This window comes from Phaeoacremonium minimum (genome assembly GCF_000392275.1).
Source record: "Phaeoacremonium minimum UCRPA7 unplaced genomic scaffold PA7_03_scaffold_3, whole genome shotgun sequence".
NCBI lineage: Eukaryota > Fungi > Ascomycota > Sordariomycetes > Togniniales > Togniniaceae > Phaeoacremonium > Phaeoacremonium minimum.
Window position 1 is genome coordinate 324,494 of NW_006920910.1, and position 18,209 is coordinate 342,702.

Here is an 18,209-nt window from a genome sequence, read left to right on the forward strand (position 1 = left end):
GACAGTCATTGGATTTGCCGAAACGGCCAACTATCCCTAGCCAACGATCTTTAACTGATCTTCCGATATCGCCGACTCCTCCACCTCCAATATCGATGTTACCATCTCTACAACCAGGAACAGGAGGAGCTCCTCCGTGTCCACCTCCTCCACCCCCTATCATACCGCCATATTCGGTGCAAGGGCTGCCTAACTGGTACAACCTTCCCTGGAGGATCCCGATGGTTGTGCCCTCTCCTCTACAAGAGCAGTTCTATCCACCAGGGGAAATTCCGGGTCGAACACAGGGTATTGCGATGCTTACCTACCCTCCAGTCCTCCAGCCGCCACCTCCTCCTCCGGTCTCAACTATACGGCAGAGCATTGATGGACCTGAACGGATTGCTCATGAGCCAGTTATTGAAGAAAACTCTAGCAACGAGGCCTCTATATCACCCATCCAAAGCTTCTCCCATAAAGTAGACTCGGCTGCACGTTCAGAAAGATTAGAACATTCTTCAACACAGCGATCATTAGATGAGCCCTCGACACGAGTGTCCAATGAGATACTAAATCCATCGGAACAACCTTCTAATGTTTCAGCTGGAGAAGTCAGTGAGCTCACATCTCACCGTCGATTCCATCAAGATTCAAATACAAGTCTCGGACTGAAAGCTGTGCGGGATAACAGGTATCGACGGCAACCCTTGGGGGCAAGCGACCGTCGGAGGTCAAGACGTGGGAGAGACCTAGCAGATCACAGCCACGGACAATGGACTTCTCATCGTAGTTTGCACACTTCGCCTATTCGACCATCTTTGGATGAGCTCCTGCGAGATAGACAGATAGGTGAGGCTTCAGCCGATCATCAACACGACCAGTCATTTGAAGTCGAGAACGAAAGGCACTTCGGTAACCACAGCAATGTAGAAGATGCAGAGGCCGCATCGCCTACAGGTCCTCGTCGAAGGCGTCAAGTTACTTTTCATCGACCATCCCCAGAAAAACGAGAAACTCAACCTGAATCTCCTTTTGAAACAATGCGAATTCCTATTCCCCGATTATTCTCACCAGCTCAAAACTCAGAGGCATCGAATACGGTCTCCTCAACGGCCGCAACCACAGGACACAGCTCCGAGTCGTCTTACAACGATAGAGATGGGTTTGAGAATCTACCGAGATCGGCAAGACAACATTATATTTCACAGCCACCACGAGACTCATCACCACATAGAGCTTCTCAATCCTCATCAGTGTGAGTTGATAAGCATCTTTTGAAGGAGAATGGTATAATGTAATTTAACGGTGGCTGACGAAAACAGTGCTCACGAAACGCAGAGAAATGGAAGAGGTGGCCCAAGATCTATCGAACTACCAAGGCGCCAAGTCTTTAGAAGAATGATTACAAGTCTACTTCCAACAGTACTCAATGCTATCACCGAGATGGCAGAGATCCCTTCACAAGAGACGCAGCTTGATCAGAGACAGCAAAGAGAAGAATCTCGACATTCCGGTACAAGTACTGCTAGACATTCCAGAAGGCACGTCTTTATATCCCCACATCACTCAAGAAAACATGAAAGCTAACAATTCAGATCGAGTGAGACATACAGCGAAGTATCCAATGCAGCACCTCCTGGGCCTACTACTGTTCAGCCTCGACAAAGCCCAGTATACGGAATTCCTGATGAGTGGATTGGGTCTCGACCATCACCAGCCAGCCCCGTGGCTCAGTACCAGCATGACCAGAGTCCTAGCTCTGACAATTTAGGGGACCACTTAAACGAAGAAAGCAGATCAGCTTACAGGGTTGGAGCCGATGCTCGGAGAGATAGGCGACGAGCTACCAGGGCTGCTCGGTATATCAGAGATGGTCATGCGTGAAAGGGGAGCTCACGTAAATTATGGGGGAAAGAATGCTGAAGCGAATCGTGAATTTCAAGTCACTTGACAAGCATCACGATACAGAATTGTGGCGTATAAATCTTTGCCTCATTTTACAAATCTTCATACATGTACGATACCTCTTGCTCGACGCCAATACGCAAGATTCTGAGAGGCATTGCTGGCGGCGAAGTACCGGCATCTCTATGCATGGTTTTCCAACTTCTCCCGGTCCAACTGCCGAGGTAGTCAAGCCTAATTGACGCTGTCATGTTTCGCTTCTCTCGCTGCATGATCTATGACCAAAGATGCCCACCGTGCGGGTGCCTCATTTCGTACAAAAGACAAATTAGTGCACAGAGCGAGGAGGAAAGCCACCGATAATATGGAAAATTAGGGCCGCATATAGGTCGTAGTGCATGTGCAGAAGGATGGGGTGTCATCGGCGTTGTCGAAAACCGGGTTTCCTGCACGTTTGATAGCCTAAGCCACGATGACATCCTTCAGTCCTGAGCTTCCCGTCTTGGAGACTTTAGACAATGGATTGACTGCTCTGTATACCACTTGCAATTGCTCGAGACTGCTGAAGCCCAGAGAAGTAGGTGGCTGGCCCCCCCGGTTTCGGACGCGTCATGCCCTGCCGCAGCGCATAGATACCGCCCTTTTGAGCCACTCCTCCGCCAGGGTAATAAACGTTAATTCTAGAAGGGTGAAGATTCTAAATATTGAGAGTCTTAATACTCAAAGACTTCGAAGGTTCTGTTTATTGTAATAGGTCTATCAACTTCAATAAAGGTAGCAATACTGTGTTGAAGAGGTAATGATACCCTTGCTAAATTAACTATTATTACCCTGGCGGAGGAGTACATACCCTAAACTTGGGGGTTTCTTCAAACCTAGTGCCATATCTAATCACTTTGACAGAAGTGAGTTATTTAGCGATGATGAGAGTCCGATATGTAGCCCCGCAGGTCTTGTGAACATACGGAGTGGAGAGGGGAAAGTTCCCTAACCCTGGTATATGTAAACAGTCTGTATAACATGTCTAGTTCGATGTAACGCTGAGAAAGGATTACGGAACGGAATGTGGGATTACCGAATGAATTTCAAAGCAGGCTATGGGAGAAGAGTTTTAGCCTTATTGTTCAACTGTAGAGAGAACTTCTGACGGTAGACAAGCTCGTAGTTCACGATTTCGTTGGCGATTATAACACGGAGCTTGTCCCCCAACCCAGATGTGAGATGGATCCAGGATTAGGCAAACACTTTGGACGATTACATTCATCTCTATTAATTAGACAGCAGAGATCTGCTCATTGAAATATTGATAAGGCGCTTCGCTCTTACAACAACCACAAGACAATGTGGTCCATTAACTATTTAATCGTACCAACCCTGGCAACTCAAGTCCTGGCAATAACGAGCGACTTTGTTCTGACTTGTCCTGTAGCGTACGCTGATGGTACGTTCTTCCTACAGATTCACGTGGGATGCGTATTAACATCAATAGGAGGGCTGTACTTGAGGGAGACCAAGCCAGGGTCTTACACGCCAGACCTTGGTGGCCTTCTCCCGGCATCAGAGACTTTTCAATTAGCGAGTACGTCAGTCCATGGTAGTACTGGGTGTCATGAATAACATAATCGGCCAGTCGCTGTGACAGATGGTCCAGATAGCACGTGTTGTGGACCAGATACCTTCTACCTGGCGAAGAAGACCGGTTCGAATACTTTCCAGAGATTCGACCTCCAACCTTACCTTGATCTGTCCGCTGGAGCGGTGAGTCCTATAGGATTTACCTCAGATAACTCTACTCTTGGAGCAGCGCAGACTACATTCGGATGGATGGATGTCTACGGCTTCCTAATGTGGAGTCCTACCGGACATCTCAAGGACGTCTATCCTCCCCCAGCAGCAGACGGTAGCCAGGTAGTTGCGCCAAACCAGGGATTTGTGCTTCTCCCAACAGCTTATTCGGGAATTCTTCAACTCATTTGGAATCAAACCTTATACGAAACGAACACGACCGCCGCAAACAGTCATGCGATTGGCCAGTGCTTCTCGTCCACAGGAGTGACGTTTGATGATGACCTCTGATGGGCTGGCAAACATGATTATGATCCACTGTTCGGATTTTCTCTTTTTTCCTAGCAACTGAATGCGTAGCGTTAATGAACACGAGATGGCTGAAGTTGTGGTCCACCACCTAACAAAGATATTGGGCCTCGACTTCTGTCATCAAACATCAAGGCCATCATTCAGAGGGCCATTTAGACTGTTTAGTGCGTCTGAGAAAGTGTCAATGTTGGAGACTCCATTCAAATAACATTCATAGTCGTCCTTCAGAAGAATGACACTTCTAAAGGTGTACATTCGTTAATTGAATGCTGGATATTTGTCACAGCTGCCAAGTTGCCTTGCTGTCAGCTCTATGTACCAAGTGATGGCGGCTGTCAAGATGCTCAACTTCCTGTTCATAGAGAAATCAAACTGTGTAATCCAGATGTATAATACACATCTGATTCACTCCTCCGCTAGGATAATAAACGTAGAATCTTGAAGTGTGAAGGTACCCAATGGTAAGAGCCTTAATACTCGTTGAGACCAGGAAGATACTGTTTATTACTATGGGTCTGTCAACTTCCGAACAGGTAGTAATCCTTTGTTGAGGGGGTAATGGACCGTTGCTGTACTAAAATTTACATAAGGATGTTTCGATTCAGTGAGGGCGAAAAGGAGGCGGAGGATGGCTCTTGAGGACGGATTAGGTAAGGCTGCTGCGTAGTGTAAGCGGAAGGAGGCTGGCAAAGCCTGGGACATGGCCTATCTTCGCATCTTGTGTGGTCCGTGCACAGCACAGCGTCGTCATTTCTTGGTAAGGTCCCTACCTAGTAGCGTAGTGTGCCTGAGCAGTGGGCCGAAAGCTTTGAGCTCCAACATCATCAACATCGCCTGGTAAAGCAAGTCCGCAGCCTCCGGGACCTCGACAACACCCAGCGCATCTCGCAGCAAACTGATACAGTCCACGAACCTATCTTCTATAATCAGCGGAAGCTCATGCCGATTTCTATCGATTGTGCACTGGCATCATCCGGCTTCCTCCGCCCCACCCCCGCGACCAGGCACTGCTGTGCTTTGGGCCAGCCGAACCTATCAACAAAGCCGAGGCAAGTACAGGCAAACTGAAGGAGTGGCCTGCCATCATTGTTGGTAGAAAGTTGAATCTGTTTGTACTTGTTTGAGGGGCATCAGAAAGTCTTACAGCCATGTGGAACGACGAGGACAACAACCCGTATGGGAACAGCTTTGACCGGCGGGATTCATTCACTTCCTCTACAGCTAATCCCACTTCTCCAACTGCTCGTGAGTGTGAGTTCATCTTTTGCTTGTCTATCTGAAAGGGAAATTCACAATGTTCCATGACATAGACTTGCGTTCAATGTCAGATGATGCTGATTCCGACTGGGAGCAATTAGACCCTCGATTTGATGCGCCTCAGACCCCCTCCTCGACTGGCGACGAGGCTCCACCTCCACCTAGCTATCGAACCGAAGCCAGCGATGTCGAGAGCGACGATGAATACAATGCCCAAGGTCAAGGCGAGCTGGCCCCTCGGCGCAAGCCAGGAGGCTATGACAGCCGGGTTGAGCAGATACTCTACGAGAACCCACAGCTCCCGATTTTAATCACCGATGCGGGGAAAAGCCTCGAGAGTGGTGGTAGATATATTGTCTATACCATTCGAACAGGAGTAAGTGATTGGTGGCTCTCTGTGCTCGGTGCATTCCTGACATATGGGTATTTAGGATCTTGAGGTTCGCAGGCGCTACTCGGAATTTGCCTCTCTCCGGGATGCTTTGACTAGACTTCACCCCACACTCATAATCCCTCCAATTCCAGAGAAACATACTATGGCAGACTATGCAGCAAACCCAACGAATGCGAAGCAAGACCAACAAATCATTGACCTTCGAAAGCGCATGCTTGCCGTCTTTCTCAATCGTTGCCGGAGAATGGAGCAGGTGCGGACAGACGGTGTTTGGTGGCGTTTCCTTGACCCGAACGCCAGTTGGGTATGATTTTCATCTTGCTCAGTTGTAATCATGGCTGCTGACTTCTGACCAGAACGAGGTGCTACATTCTCATCCTATCGCATCCATTCCGAAGTCTATCTTCAGGGCACCACCACTAGACCCGGCCAATCCCTCAGCAGGCCATGCCTTCCTGCCTATTCCTGCGACCTCTGCAAAGCTCAAGACTGGACAGGGGGCAGGCCCAAGTGTTGAGACTGCTTTTGGCACTGAGAGTGTTGCCCGTTTCCCTCCCGAGTCTGGCGATATCAGCGAACAAGAGTTGGATCCATATTTCTTGTCATTTGAAGCCTCTATCAAGGACCTAGAGCAGCTTCTCATGGGCCCCATGGAGAAAGTAAATCGACGAACACTGAGCCACCTGTCTTCTTTAGCCTCGGATTTGTCCGAGCTGGGAGCTAGGTACAACGCGTTCGCACTATCTGAGCAGGCACCGACACTAGGTCCTGCAATCGAACGAATAGGGCAGGCTGCTGATATGTCATACATTGCGACTGAAGAGTTGTCGACATCGCTAGGTGCCAGTTTTGCAGAGCCGATGAGAGAGAACGCACAATTCGCGGGAGTTGTGCGGAGTGTTTTGAAGTACAGAGTACTTAAGCGTGTGCAACAAGAGATGACGAATGATGAGCTCAATAAAAAGAGAGCTCTCCTGGACCAACTAGAGCGTAGCGAGGCCGAAGCCAGGAGAATTGATCAATATCTCAGCAGCAGCCAACAGATACAACCTCCGCGAAGGTCCACCAGCATGCGCGATCCAGCGCCCCAGCATCGGAGGGACGGTAGCCAAGAGGATACCGCTTCTATCGACTCTGATTTCCCTCCCACGCACGGCGATGTTTCCTCTGCACCGTCAGCTAAGATCGGCACTCCAGAGAGATCCAACAGCAATCCAGGTCATAAGAAGGCGGCAAGCGGAAATTCTATTACGAATAAGATCTTCGGCCCAATCCGCCACGCGGTGCAGGGTGTTGTCGACGTTGACCCAGAGCGGACACGGAGGGACACCATTGGGAAGACTCGAGAGTCTATCAGTCAACTCGAGCAAGCTCAAGTTGCCGCCGCGCAAGATGTAAAGGATGCAAGCGCCAGTGTGCTCAAGGATCTCAAGAGATTCCAACGGGAGAAGGAAGATGATCTGAAGCGATATATGGTTCGTACACTCGACAATCTTGTGGCTGAACTCTGCTAATATCTCTTCACAGCTGGCATATGCCAAGAGTCAGATCGAGTGGGCGAAGAAGAACAGAGAGACGTGGGAGGAGGCGAGAGCAGAGGTGAACAAGATTGACGAATCTTGAGCCAGTGAGCCATGCGCATGCAGATGTATGATCATGGAGACCCAGCCCTTATGATTGTCAGGGGCTTTAATTGAATAGCGGACACATACCAGTCGCTGACTAGCATCCCTAAACCGTCTAATTACGGCGTCAAAGAGAGCAAACTTTTGAAATTCTACTCTCACTTGAGAGCTACATCCAAACACAATATGTACAAGCATACATATGGAACGTAAAAGGTGCCATCCCTGAAAACGCGCTCCTGTGAATCTCTCACTTCATAGTCTAGAAATTACCTACCAATCTGTCTTATGGGAACCTAGTAGATTAGTGAGCTAGTAAATTAGCGGTGGTAATTGAAGGAGTTTTGGTTTATGTATTTTCAATGAGAGCAGGTGGATTTCCAGCGACTCCACGGATCCCATGCATGAAACAGGCGCCATCGCATTCAATAAAGACGGGAGGTGGCCCCTGCGTTTTGCGCCATCCCGATAACGATAAGCACCTTTTAACCTTTTGAGGTGTTCCTCCCAACATCGCGCACATTCCAGTACTGGACCCTTCTCCGTTTCCGTCTCAAGCACAAAGACCGACGATCTTAGGCGGCTGCAGGATATGTCGCCGCAGAGGCGCGACAAGTCCAAGAAGAAGAAGAATTTGGTGTCGCGCAGATAGCATTGTGGTTGTCCGGCCGCGCAAACGAACGAACAGGACAAATGGATTCAGCTTCGGGGCCCATCACGGCAATTGACCAGCCTGGTCTTAAGGCCGAGGGCCAGCTGCTGTATCACTTGCGGAGAGAAGTCGCCGATCTCTTACAGAGAAACCAGATCAGCTTCCCGGGCGCGCAGCCCGTGAGTTTCGCGCAAAAGCATATCGATGAGCTGCTGTCGAGAGAGTACGTCTGCGCATAAGCCTAATTCTGCAATGGCCCAGGCGGCCACCCCTTGCCATCTTTACTTGTTAGAACTGGATCATGAGCTGGCGCTGACCTCTATGTCGTAGTTACTACGTCTGCGAAAAGACCGATGGCATCCGCTACCTCTTATACTTAACATCTGACGAGACTGGGAGTGAAATCCACTATCTGATCGATCGCAAGAACGACTTCTGGTTCATACACCACAAGAATCTCCATTTTCCTCTACAAGGCGATGACCAGGCATTCCACACTCGCACGATAGTGGACGGCGAGTTGGTAATAGATGAAGAGCCAGACGGCACTAAGAAGCCAAAATTTCTTGTATTCGACTGCCTTGTCATCGATGGCAAGGTCCTTCTAGAACGGTCATTAGATAAGCGGCTCGCTTACTTCCAGGCGAATGTGTTCAAGCCATATGAGGACCTGTTCAAGCGTTTCCCTCAGGAGCGCCCATTCCAGGCTTTCCAGCTCCAAATGAAGGACATGCAGCTAGGATACGGCATCGAGAAGATGTTTGGTGAAGTGCTGCCGCATCTCAAGCATGGTAATGATGGACTTATCTTCACATGCGTCGGTACGCCGTACCAATTCGGCACCGACCAGCACATTTTGAAGTGGAAACCGGCAGAGGAAAACACTGTTGATTTCAAGCTTCGCCTTGAGTTCCCCATGGTTGAGCCGGACGATATTGATCGCGCCGAGGGCGTCACAAAGCCATATATTGACTACGAGGCCGTACCTCACGTGCAGCTGCTGACAAACTACGGCGGTGAGGCTTCGGAGCCGTACCAGCCGTATGCTGAGCTGTACCTGACGGAGGAGGAGTGGGACAAGCTGAAGTCTCTGGGGGACCCGTTGCAGGGTCGCGTTGTCGAGTGCGCTATGGACGAGCACCAGCGGTGGCGCCTATACCGGTTCCGAGACGACAAGCTGGATGCCAATCACATTAAGGTTGTGAAGAGCGTCATCGACAGCATCCTACACCCGGTGGGTAAAGAAGATTTGCTTGAAGTAGCACCGCAGATCAAGGACAACTGGAAGATCCGAGCGGACCGCTTAAAGGCACAGCAGTCCCAGAAGAGGTAGTTTGACTGTTGTACATGTCGGAAACACCATTTCAGGGGACTGGGAATCTAAGCAGATATGGAATGGGAGACTGGTTTAAAATAGGATATGGCAGGCTGCTTTAGGTGGCGTTCAGGCAAACTGTGTGTACAATGTAGCGAGTAGGTGTTTTGGTATGGCCAGGAGTCAGCTTCTTCTCGCGGATATCATTTACGCCAATTTGGGCGGGTTTGTATAAGAAGTCCAATACAACTTGAACATTTTTGCCTACGTCTTGTGAGTGCCATTTTTTGCATAGCATTGCTGAGTATTGTTCGCGCAGAATATCATTTAGTAGTCTTGGTAATGGCCATTAACAGGAATATTTAGAGAGAGAAATAAAAAATCTTTCACGAATTGAATTGAACTTAAAGCATGGCAGTGTGCCGAAAAGACTTTTCTCATTAATCATAGCATCTAGCTACCAATCAGTACGCGATGACACATCAGGTACAAAGCAACAGTTCTGTTCGTGATTATGGACGCCGTGAAAGTATCCCTATTTTAGACAAGAACATGAATTAGGTGACCTCTTCAAAACATCCACCAAAACCCTGAAAATCCGTCGAGGAAGGACGAGAAGTATCTTGGACCAGAAGACATCCAAATACCATCCACCAGTCGACTCGTCTTGATAACCCAGCAGTGAACTCCAAGATTCATCCATCAGCAAATGGTTTTGAGAATTAGCCGGTCGTACTGCCGAAACTCCAAATTGTTCCCCAAAGGATGGAGAGCGGGTGATGTTAGATGAAGAGAGTGACAAGAGCTGTGATAATCATCACGACGCAATACACGGAGCCGCTCGGCTTCCCGTGGCTCGCGCCTAGGGGCTTGGGGCCCTTAGCTCCATCAGAAATGGAGATGGTGGCTCCAGGGCCCGGACCGCCGGTGTGGGAGACGGTATAGTTGTTGGACGCGGTGCTGGTCAGAGTGATTGTGGTGGCTCCAGCAGTGCCAAAGACGGACGTGCCCAAGACAGGCGCCACGGTGCTGCTGATGGATCCGGAGAGGGCATCAACCGAGGACAATCCAGTGGCGATGGACGGAGACAAGGTCTGAGTGACGAGGATAGTCTGCTGCCCAGAAACGATCTTGGTGATAGTCGTCAAGGTGTTGATGACAGAGACTGTGGTGGTTGTCAGTGGCTGGGAACTGGATAGAGGGCTAACCAGGACCGTGGCAGTGATAGTAAGGGTAGTTCCTGGAGCGCAGATTCCCGTCTCGGAGGCCGACTCACTTGACACCAGAGGGTATGACGAAAGCTCTGCAGGCAGAGAGCTGAGAGCGGAGAGAGTGGCAGTAACAGTGGCCGGCTGAAAGATAGTAGTGGTGGTGGTAACCTCCCTAGAACTCAAGGAAGAGCTGGAAAGAATGGAGGCGGACAACGCATCAGCCGAAGACGTGAACTCGCCAGGAGAGGTGGTCAGAGTCGTGGTCAGAGTGAGGGTAGATCGCGGGATGGTGATAGTGGTGACGTCCCTGAGTAAATGTATTAGTCAGTTGCAACTTTTCAGGAGTCGATCAAACTTACAGTGTGGTCGCAGTTGCGGTAGTGGTCTCAGGGGACAAGGAGGAACCGAGCGAATATCCTACAGGCGTGATGCTGGTCGCAATCGGAGCGGCAGTCACGCTGGTAGAGACGGAAGTCTCAAGACCAGTGCAGGGAAGCGCAGAGACATCGACCTCATCGGTAGCAGTGATGAAGGGGGCGATCGTGGAGGTGAAGACCTGACCACCATCGGTAGCTTGAATGGCGCGGGCCATCTTGGGATCGACATCGGTGGCGTGATTGACAAGATCGTTGTACTTAGCCAAGAGAGAGTTGTAGTCGTAGTGATCTATGCGGAAGGTGAGGTCTGTACTGAATGGTATCTGGTGGGCGCTACTTACCCTCGTAGACCTGGAACGCCAGAACAACCAGGGTAGTCAAGGTCAAGACGCAAATGACATACTTGACGATGAACCAAAGAACATTCTTGCTGGGGAGGCGGGGGAGGTGAAACTTGGTTGCGTTCACATGAGTAGCAGGAGTGTGCTCATCGAGAGCACCTGGGGTCTCAGGACTGCCTTTCTCCATGGCGGAATCGATGTTCTTATCCTGAACGGTAGCCATTGTGACTTTGCGGTATGAACGAGTGACTTTGCGGGGTGAGTTAGACTGGCTGAAACGGATGATGAAAACGAGGGAAAATGGCGATGCGAGATGAGAGGGGGATAGAAGGGGGAGGGCAGGGTAAGAGTCAGGCGTCGGGTCCGAGTTCGCGTCACCTTGAAATGACCGGGGAAATTATAAAAGAATGTGTGTAATGAAGGACATAAGGAAAATGTGGGATTCCGGATGAATTTGAAGGATATGGAAATTTTCTGAGGGAACTTTGTGTGCTCTTGTGTGACGATGAAGAAAGATTGGTGTTTGTCTTGAGGTTACTCGGGGATACGGTCAGGGGTACCGAGCAACGATGAGAGTCGGCAGAGATGGAGACAGAGCTATGCTTACCGAAGACGCGTAGATCGTGGGATGGCTGTTGAAATTTCGCAGACGCGGAAATTCCAGGGGATGAAGGAAAGTGAATGAATGAAGGTGGATGAAGATGAGACTGCGTGAGTGAGGGTACGAGAAAACGCGACTGCGGGTTGCGTTTGCTATGAGGTAAACAGGAAGGAGAGTTGGAAGGGGAGAAAAATCTGGAAGTAAGTTTTATGTGTAGACTTGTCTGTGGTGTGGGAGAAAGATCAGTAAAGATGATGCTGGGGCAACAACTTGGGAGGAGTAAATATTGCCCAAAAAGGGTTGGAACTGGCACAGTAACGTTGGGTCAGTGTGGCCATATCAAGTTGAGCCTCGAAATTCAAACATCTCGTCCCCGCTAAACTCGACGCAGCACACGAATATTGCAGACGGCCCTTTCTACAGGATCCCGTCAAGGATTGCCCTTGATTCTAGCCGCCTGCATCTACCCACATATTTGATTGGCAGGCCTCCACGAAAAGCATTTAATATATAACAGACACCCTCCTGCCTGGTTATTAGCAAACGGCGGTTCTGTACGACGCTTGGTACCTATCCCAATATTTTGCAGACATGTCTCGACTTGTAGCCCTCCACCGGCCGTAGAGATATACATTCGTGAACTCTAACAAGCTAACACCATCCACACAGTTTTCCAATGGCATCACTGATGGCAGGTCTTCCATGCCAATCGTATCAACCATTGCACATTCGGCATATTGTAGGCTGCAATATCGCCCGCACATTGACCAGATCCTAGATCATGTAGCTATGTGACGCATTGCCTCAAACAATGTGCATTAGCCTCGTAAAATAACATTAATTGTGGAAGAACAGAACTGTGTAAACACTCGATGACTCAGAGATTATAAGAGAAATTGCTGATAAGACCATATGGTTCCCTGATATCCGATCAAAGGGCGATGCGGAAAGGGTATAGAGAAAAACAATTACAGGAGGTGGAATGGATTAACTAGATATCGATACTAAAAAGGTGACAAGGAAGGATTGTAGCCACTTAGCCTTCTCCAGAAAGATAGTTTATATCCAATGCGAAGGGCAGTTTGAAAAAAGTTGACCAAGAAGCAGGTAGAGCTCGAGTAGCCCATTATTCAACCCCCGATATCATGCGAAAAGCACTGTATAACAGAATGAGACGTGATAGATCACAAGGCAGCTAGATTGCTAGTCTTATACCCCAAACCTACTGCTTGATATTTCATATGCAAGATAATCTTTCATATTTCAATGGAAGGTTGATATTCGGTGAATGGCGCTCGACGAGCTTGGAAAAAGGAAAACGATGTTGCCTCGGGGTCCAGGATTGAGGCTCAAGTGAGTGGGACCCACTCCAGCTCTCTTAAGTGGCATAGGTACTTAGGTACCTACTACCTCAGCTAAGGGAGGTAGGTACGTACCGCTCTTCGCGCTCTTCCAGTAAGATGCAGCACGCGTGCCGCGCCCACACCAGCACGGGCACCAGCTAGCACTTGCCGTCGCGTAACAATTGGGACGACGCTCGCCCGTAATAAATCGCCTACTACTGTCGCACCGATTGAACTCCCCTCCTGCCCAAGAGGTTTTGCGGATTTCCTCACCTCTGATCCGACCTCTCATCTTCTTCCGAGTGCAGTACCTCAAGAACTCTTGCACACCTCCCTACGTGGAATTTTTGGACGATTCCTGTTCTTTTCACCTTCATCCGGAAATTTTGGTGTCTCAGGTCCCGCGCCTGGCGATTAGTCTTGGTTATACTGATCACTGTTCACCACACCACACACCATCGTCATTCGCAACACCAAAGACAACATCACGAGAGTCCGTCAATTGAACCGTGGCCGCGCACCATGGCGCCTCGAAGAAGGCAAGCCGCCGAGGAGGAGCAGGATGAAGGAGGGGACGTCGAAGGTCTACAATTCAACGAAACCCTCTCCTGGCGCGCTGGAAAGCCAATTCCCACTGGGGAGCTTGTCAAGCGACTTGACACGCTGTCAATAGAGCTGGCCGAACTCGACCAAGAATGGGAGCACAAGGATTCGTTGACCAAGATTGCAAAAGAGCTATCCTCGCACCAGATTCTGGCGCATAAAGATAAAGGCGTCAGGGCATTTGCCGCCTGCTGCTTAGTGGACATTTTGAAGATTTGCGCTCCGAATGCGCCCTTTAGCCCTGCGCAACTCAAGGTAATGCATCACGAAGCTGTACATCAGTCATGTCTTGACTAACCCTTGACTTTTCCAGGAAATCTTCAATTTAATTATAACCTCTATTCTCCCCGCTCTTCAAGATCCGTCGCATACGTACAATAACCAACACAAGTATGTTCTCGCATCTCTCACCGATGTGAAGAGCATATTGCTTCTCGAGGAACTCCCCAACAACGATGCTCTGTTCGCGCACCTGTTCACATCGTTTTTTGACTCCGTGTCAGGATCCAAAGCCGCATCTGGCGAACAGATAAGCAGAGATGTTATACAGTACATGACAGACATGCTTGCCGTAATAATCGACGAAACAGCTGCTCTTCCCGCCAAGGTCATCGACATTATCATGGCCCAATTTCTCCGCGCCGCTGCTCCGGGCGCCGGAAGAGACAAGACAGAGCAAGGTGCCATAGATGAGAACCAATCAACACTTCTTATTAAAGAAGAGCCAGAGGCTTATCAGATGGCAAGGTCGGTCTGCAACATGCACCCCGATAAGATGGCGCGGTATATTGGGCAGTACTTCAGCGACGTCATCATGGAAGCTTCAGGCATCGCGAGGTCTAATGGAAACCGGGCTGACGAAGATTCTGACGAGGAAGAGGGTGTCGCGGGGCCGTCAGAGGCCGACCTGAAGGAGCTGCGGAAGGCTCACCTGCTCATTAGAGAGCTATGGAAGGCTGCACCGATGGTCTTACAGAATGTGATTCCGCAGGTTGATGCGGAGTTATCTGCAGACAATGTGCACTTACGTCAGCTGGCGACAGAGACTCTTGGAGACATGATATCTGGCATTGGAGCAGCGGGACCACCGTCTCCTCCAGTGCTTGACCCGGCCGTGTATCCACCGCTCAAGATTAGCGATGAGGCTCCGGATAGTCGGTCGTCGAACCCGCTTAAGACACCACTCTCACCTCACTCCTTTGCGCAAGGCCACCCTGCGGCATATCAAAATTTTGTTGGGCGCAGGAATGATAAGTCGCCCCTCATTCGTGCGGCTTGGACAATTGCAGCCGGCTACATCTTATCGACAGACGCTGGAGGCATTGGACTGAGCCGAGATGATGAAACCACACTAGTTCGCGGACTAGGGGAGAAGCTCAACGACAGCGATGAGAAAGTACGCCTGGCAGGTATCAAGGCTGTTGAGTCGTTCAGCTTTCGTGATGTAATCTTGAAATTGGCTCCGCATGGAGGCGTTAGCAAGGAGAACTCTGTCTTGGGCAATTTGGCCGACAGATGCCGCGACAGGAAGCCGAATGTTCGAGTTGATGCTATGACTCTCCTGGGTCGACTGTGGGCTGCGGCTACTGGAGAGTTGGCTTTAGGCAACGATGTGGTTGCTACCGCCTTGTCTGGAGTCCCTTCGCGCGTCTGCAATGCTTTCTACGCGAACGACCTTGAACTTAATGTTCTACTCGATACGGTCATCTTCGAATGCTTGGTTCCGCTCGCATTTCCGCCGCCTCCAAAGAAGGGGACAAAGGGTACCAACGGCAGCTCTCAAACACAGTCACAGTCAGGCCCGGCAGCTTACGACCCAGACGCTATCAGAGCAGAGCGAATTTTATTGTTGGTTCAGTCGCTAGATACCACTGCAAAGAAAGCTTTCTTTGCGATGCAGGCGCGCCAACCCCAGTTCGCCAAAATTCTTGCCACCTTCGTGAAGCAATGCGAGGAGTTTAACGGGGGTGTTATGGATGAGGAAGCAACCCAGAAAACCGCAAATCTTAACAGAACAGTCAAATACATGGCTCAATTCTTGCCTGATGGAGTCAAAGCCAGTCAGGAACTGCACAAATTTGCGAAAGCGAACGACCGTCGCAACTACCAGCTAATTAAGTTTATCGTCAGCCAAGAGTCAGACTTCAAGACTGTCCATCGAGCTTTAAAGGAGTTGGCAAAACGCATACAAGGCTCCCAGCACTCTAACGTACTCGAGACTTTGTTACCCTTGCTCTATCGCTCGGGCTATCTGATATTTAATCGGAGCCACTTGTCAACTATCTTGGAATATTCCAAGAGTGACCGGGACGGCATGGGCGCGACAGCTCTTGAAGTGCTAAATGAGATTTCCCAACGCAGTCCAGATCTTTTCAAGACCCATATCGGTGAGCTTTGCAAAGACCTAGTCGAGCAAGCTCCGTCTGCAACCAAGGAAAATGAACCTGCGGCCGTGGAGTCATTGAAAGCCTGCTCTTCGTATGCGCGGAAATATCCTGAGGAAATACCCACCGACAGGTCCTTCAACCAGACACTGGTGAACTACGCTCTGTACGGCCAGCCATGGAAAGCTGCAAAGTATGCCGTGAACATCCTGCTGGCGAAGAAAGATGAAAAGAGTCTGGTCAATGCCACGGACGTCATTCAGAAGGTGATGAAGGATTGGAAGTACGACTCTCCACACTTCCTCAACAAATTAGCTGTTGTCAGCCAATTAGAAGTCCTCGCACCAAAGGTTACGGATACGTATGATGAGACTATTCTGGATATGACCGTGCAGAAGATCCTCAAGCAAGTCCGCTCCGACGCAAGCGCAAAAGACCCGGATTGGGCAGAAGATTCTGAGATTGACGAAGAGTGCCAAGCTAAATGTCTGGCTCTTAAGATCTTAGTCAACCGCGTTCGTAGTGTTGAAGGCACTGCCCGCGGCGACTCAGTGAAGGATCTACAGGACAGAGCAAAGCCTGTTTTCAAGCTGCTCAAGACAATCATCAAGAATGAGGGCGAGTTTTGCAAGACGAAGGACACGCCTAAGCATCACAAATCGCGTCTGCGTCTTGTTGCCGCTCAGCTGGTCTTGAAGCTATGCACAGAAAGACATTTCGACGACATGTTGCCCCCGGATGACTTCAATGCTCTCGCCACGGTCACACAGGACTCTCACCCACAAGTCCGGCGAGCATTCATCGAGAAGTTGCAAAAGTATCTCGTTCAAGCAAAGTTGCGGCCAAAGTTTTATACAATTATCTTCCTTGCCGCCTTCGAGCCAGCACAAGACTTCAAACAGCGCATCGAGACTTGGATCCGTTCCCGAGTACACCACTATCAAGTCAGTGGGCAACCTGTCATGGAAGCTATCATGGCCCGGCTACTATCTCTCTTGGCTCATCATCCCGACTTCAGCACTGACTCAGATGATCTCGTTGACCACGCGCGATACATTCTGTTCTACGTCAGCAATGTTGCGACCGAGTCAAATCTTGGTCTGATCTTCCGTTATGCAGAACGTGTCAAGCAAACTAGGGATGCCATCAACCCTGACATGAGTGAGAATCTCTACGTTGTTAGTGACCTTGCACAAGCCGTTGTTCGCAAATGGCAAGAGAAGAAGGGATGGGCCTTTGAAGCCTACGGGCAGAAGATTGGGCTGCCCACAGGACTGTATCTTGCCTTGCCATCTCACGAAGCTGCTCAAGAAATTGCCGAGAAGCAATACATTCCGGATGGTATAGATGATAAGCTGGATGACCTGCTTCGTACAGTCGACAGGAAAAAGGTATGTTTCAAGCATTCTTCGCAATCTCCATTCTCTAATCATATTTTAGAAGCGCAAGTCCGTGGACGATCGTGCGGAGGTTCATCCGCCTGCTAAGAAAGCCAAGCCCACTGTAAAGGTCGCAAAGACGGCAGCCCAGCCCAAAGTAGCAAAGGTCCCAGCAAAGAAGGCGGCACCAAAAGCTAAGACTCCGGCGAAACCTAAGAAGGCCAAGGCATTCTCGTCGTCCCCAGTAGCCGATTCCGAGCGGCGTCGTAGTGGGCGCTCGAGACATGCGCAAACATACATCGAGCGTGACTCTTCTGAGGACGATGAAGAGATGCTCGATGGAGTCGCTGAGTGGGACTATGAGGAAGGAAAAGACTCAGACCAGGAAGACAACGGTCCGGAAGCGGCTGACGATGAAGAAAAGGAGATAGAAGAAGTAGAGCCGGAGGCGGAAGAGCAGCTTCCCGAATCAGAGGAAGAAGATGAGCCCACTCCGCCGCCGGCGACGAACGGCAGGAAAGGGAGGAATGCGTCTGCCTCTCGAGCGAAGCCCAAGCCCACCCCCAAGCCCGTCGCGAAGGCTAAGCCAGCGAGCAAGGCTGCGGCGTCTGGAACCGCCTCTACAACTGGGAAAGGAAGAGGCAAAAAAGCCAAGGATATATATGAGATGGACATTGACTGAGGCTTCAATGTGTTCTATTATTTATCAGTATTGCCTCAGGGATGGATGACAGTTTCCTGTTATG

At 49.9% G+C, this 18,209-nt stretch overlaps 4 protein-coding genes across 4 annotated transcripts; 3 read left to right on the forward strand and 1 right to left on the reverse strand.

The window, feature by feature from the left end:
* Positions 1-5,275: 5,275 nt before the first annotated feature.
* Positions 5,276-7,255, forward strand: UCRPA7_85 (putative sorting nexin-41 protein; the record flags this gene model as incomplete). Its single annotated transcript, XM_007912683.1, has 4 exons — positions 5,276-5,614; positions 5,670-5,936; positions 5,989-7,107; positions 7,160-7,255. 4 exons carry the CDS (start codon positions 5,276-5,278, stop codon positions 7,253-7,255), a joined length of 1,821 nt encoding a protein of 606 aa, XP_007910874.1.
* Positions 7,256-7,950: 695 nt separating this feature from the next.
* UCRPA7_86 (putative mrna capping enzyme alpha protein) lies at positions 7,951-9,242 on the forward strand (the record flags this gene model as incomplete). Its single annotated transcript, XM_007912684.1, has 2 exons — positions 7,951-8,132; positions 8,240-9,242. 2 exons carry the CDS (start codon positions 7,951-7,953, stop codon positions 9,240-9,242), a joined length of 1,185 nt encoding a protein of 394 aa, XP_007910875.1.
* A 764-nt stretch (positions 9,243-10,006) lies between these two features.
* Positions 10,007-11,376, reverse strand: UCRPA7_87 (hypothetical protein; the record flags this gene model as incomplete). Its single annotated transcript, XM_007912685.1, has 4 exons — positions 10,007-10,389; positions 10,501-10,742; positions 10,795-11,101; positions 11,154-11,376. 4 exons carry the CDS (start codon positions 11,374-11,376, stop codon positions 10,007-10,009), a joined length of 1,155 nt encoding a protein of 384 aa, XP_007910876.1.
* A 2,243-nt stretch (positions 11,377-13,619) lies between these two features.
* UCRPA7_88 (hypothetical protein) lies at positions 13,620-18,145 on the forward strand (the record flags this gene model as incomplete). The annotated part of the gene is made up of 3 exons (XM_007912686.1): positions 13,620-13,955; positions 14,014-17,475; positions 17,525-18,145. The coding sequence occupies 3 exons, from the start codon at positions 13,620-13,622 to the stop codon at positions 18,143-18,145; spliced, it is 4,419 nt and encodes a 1,472-aa protein (XP_007910877.1).
* Between the last annotated feature and the right edge of the window lie 64 nt (positions 18,146-18,209).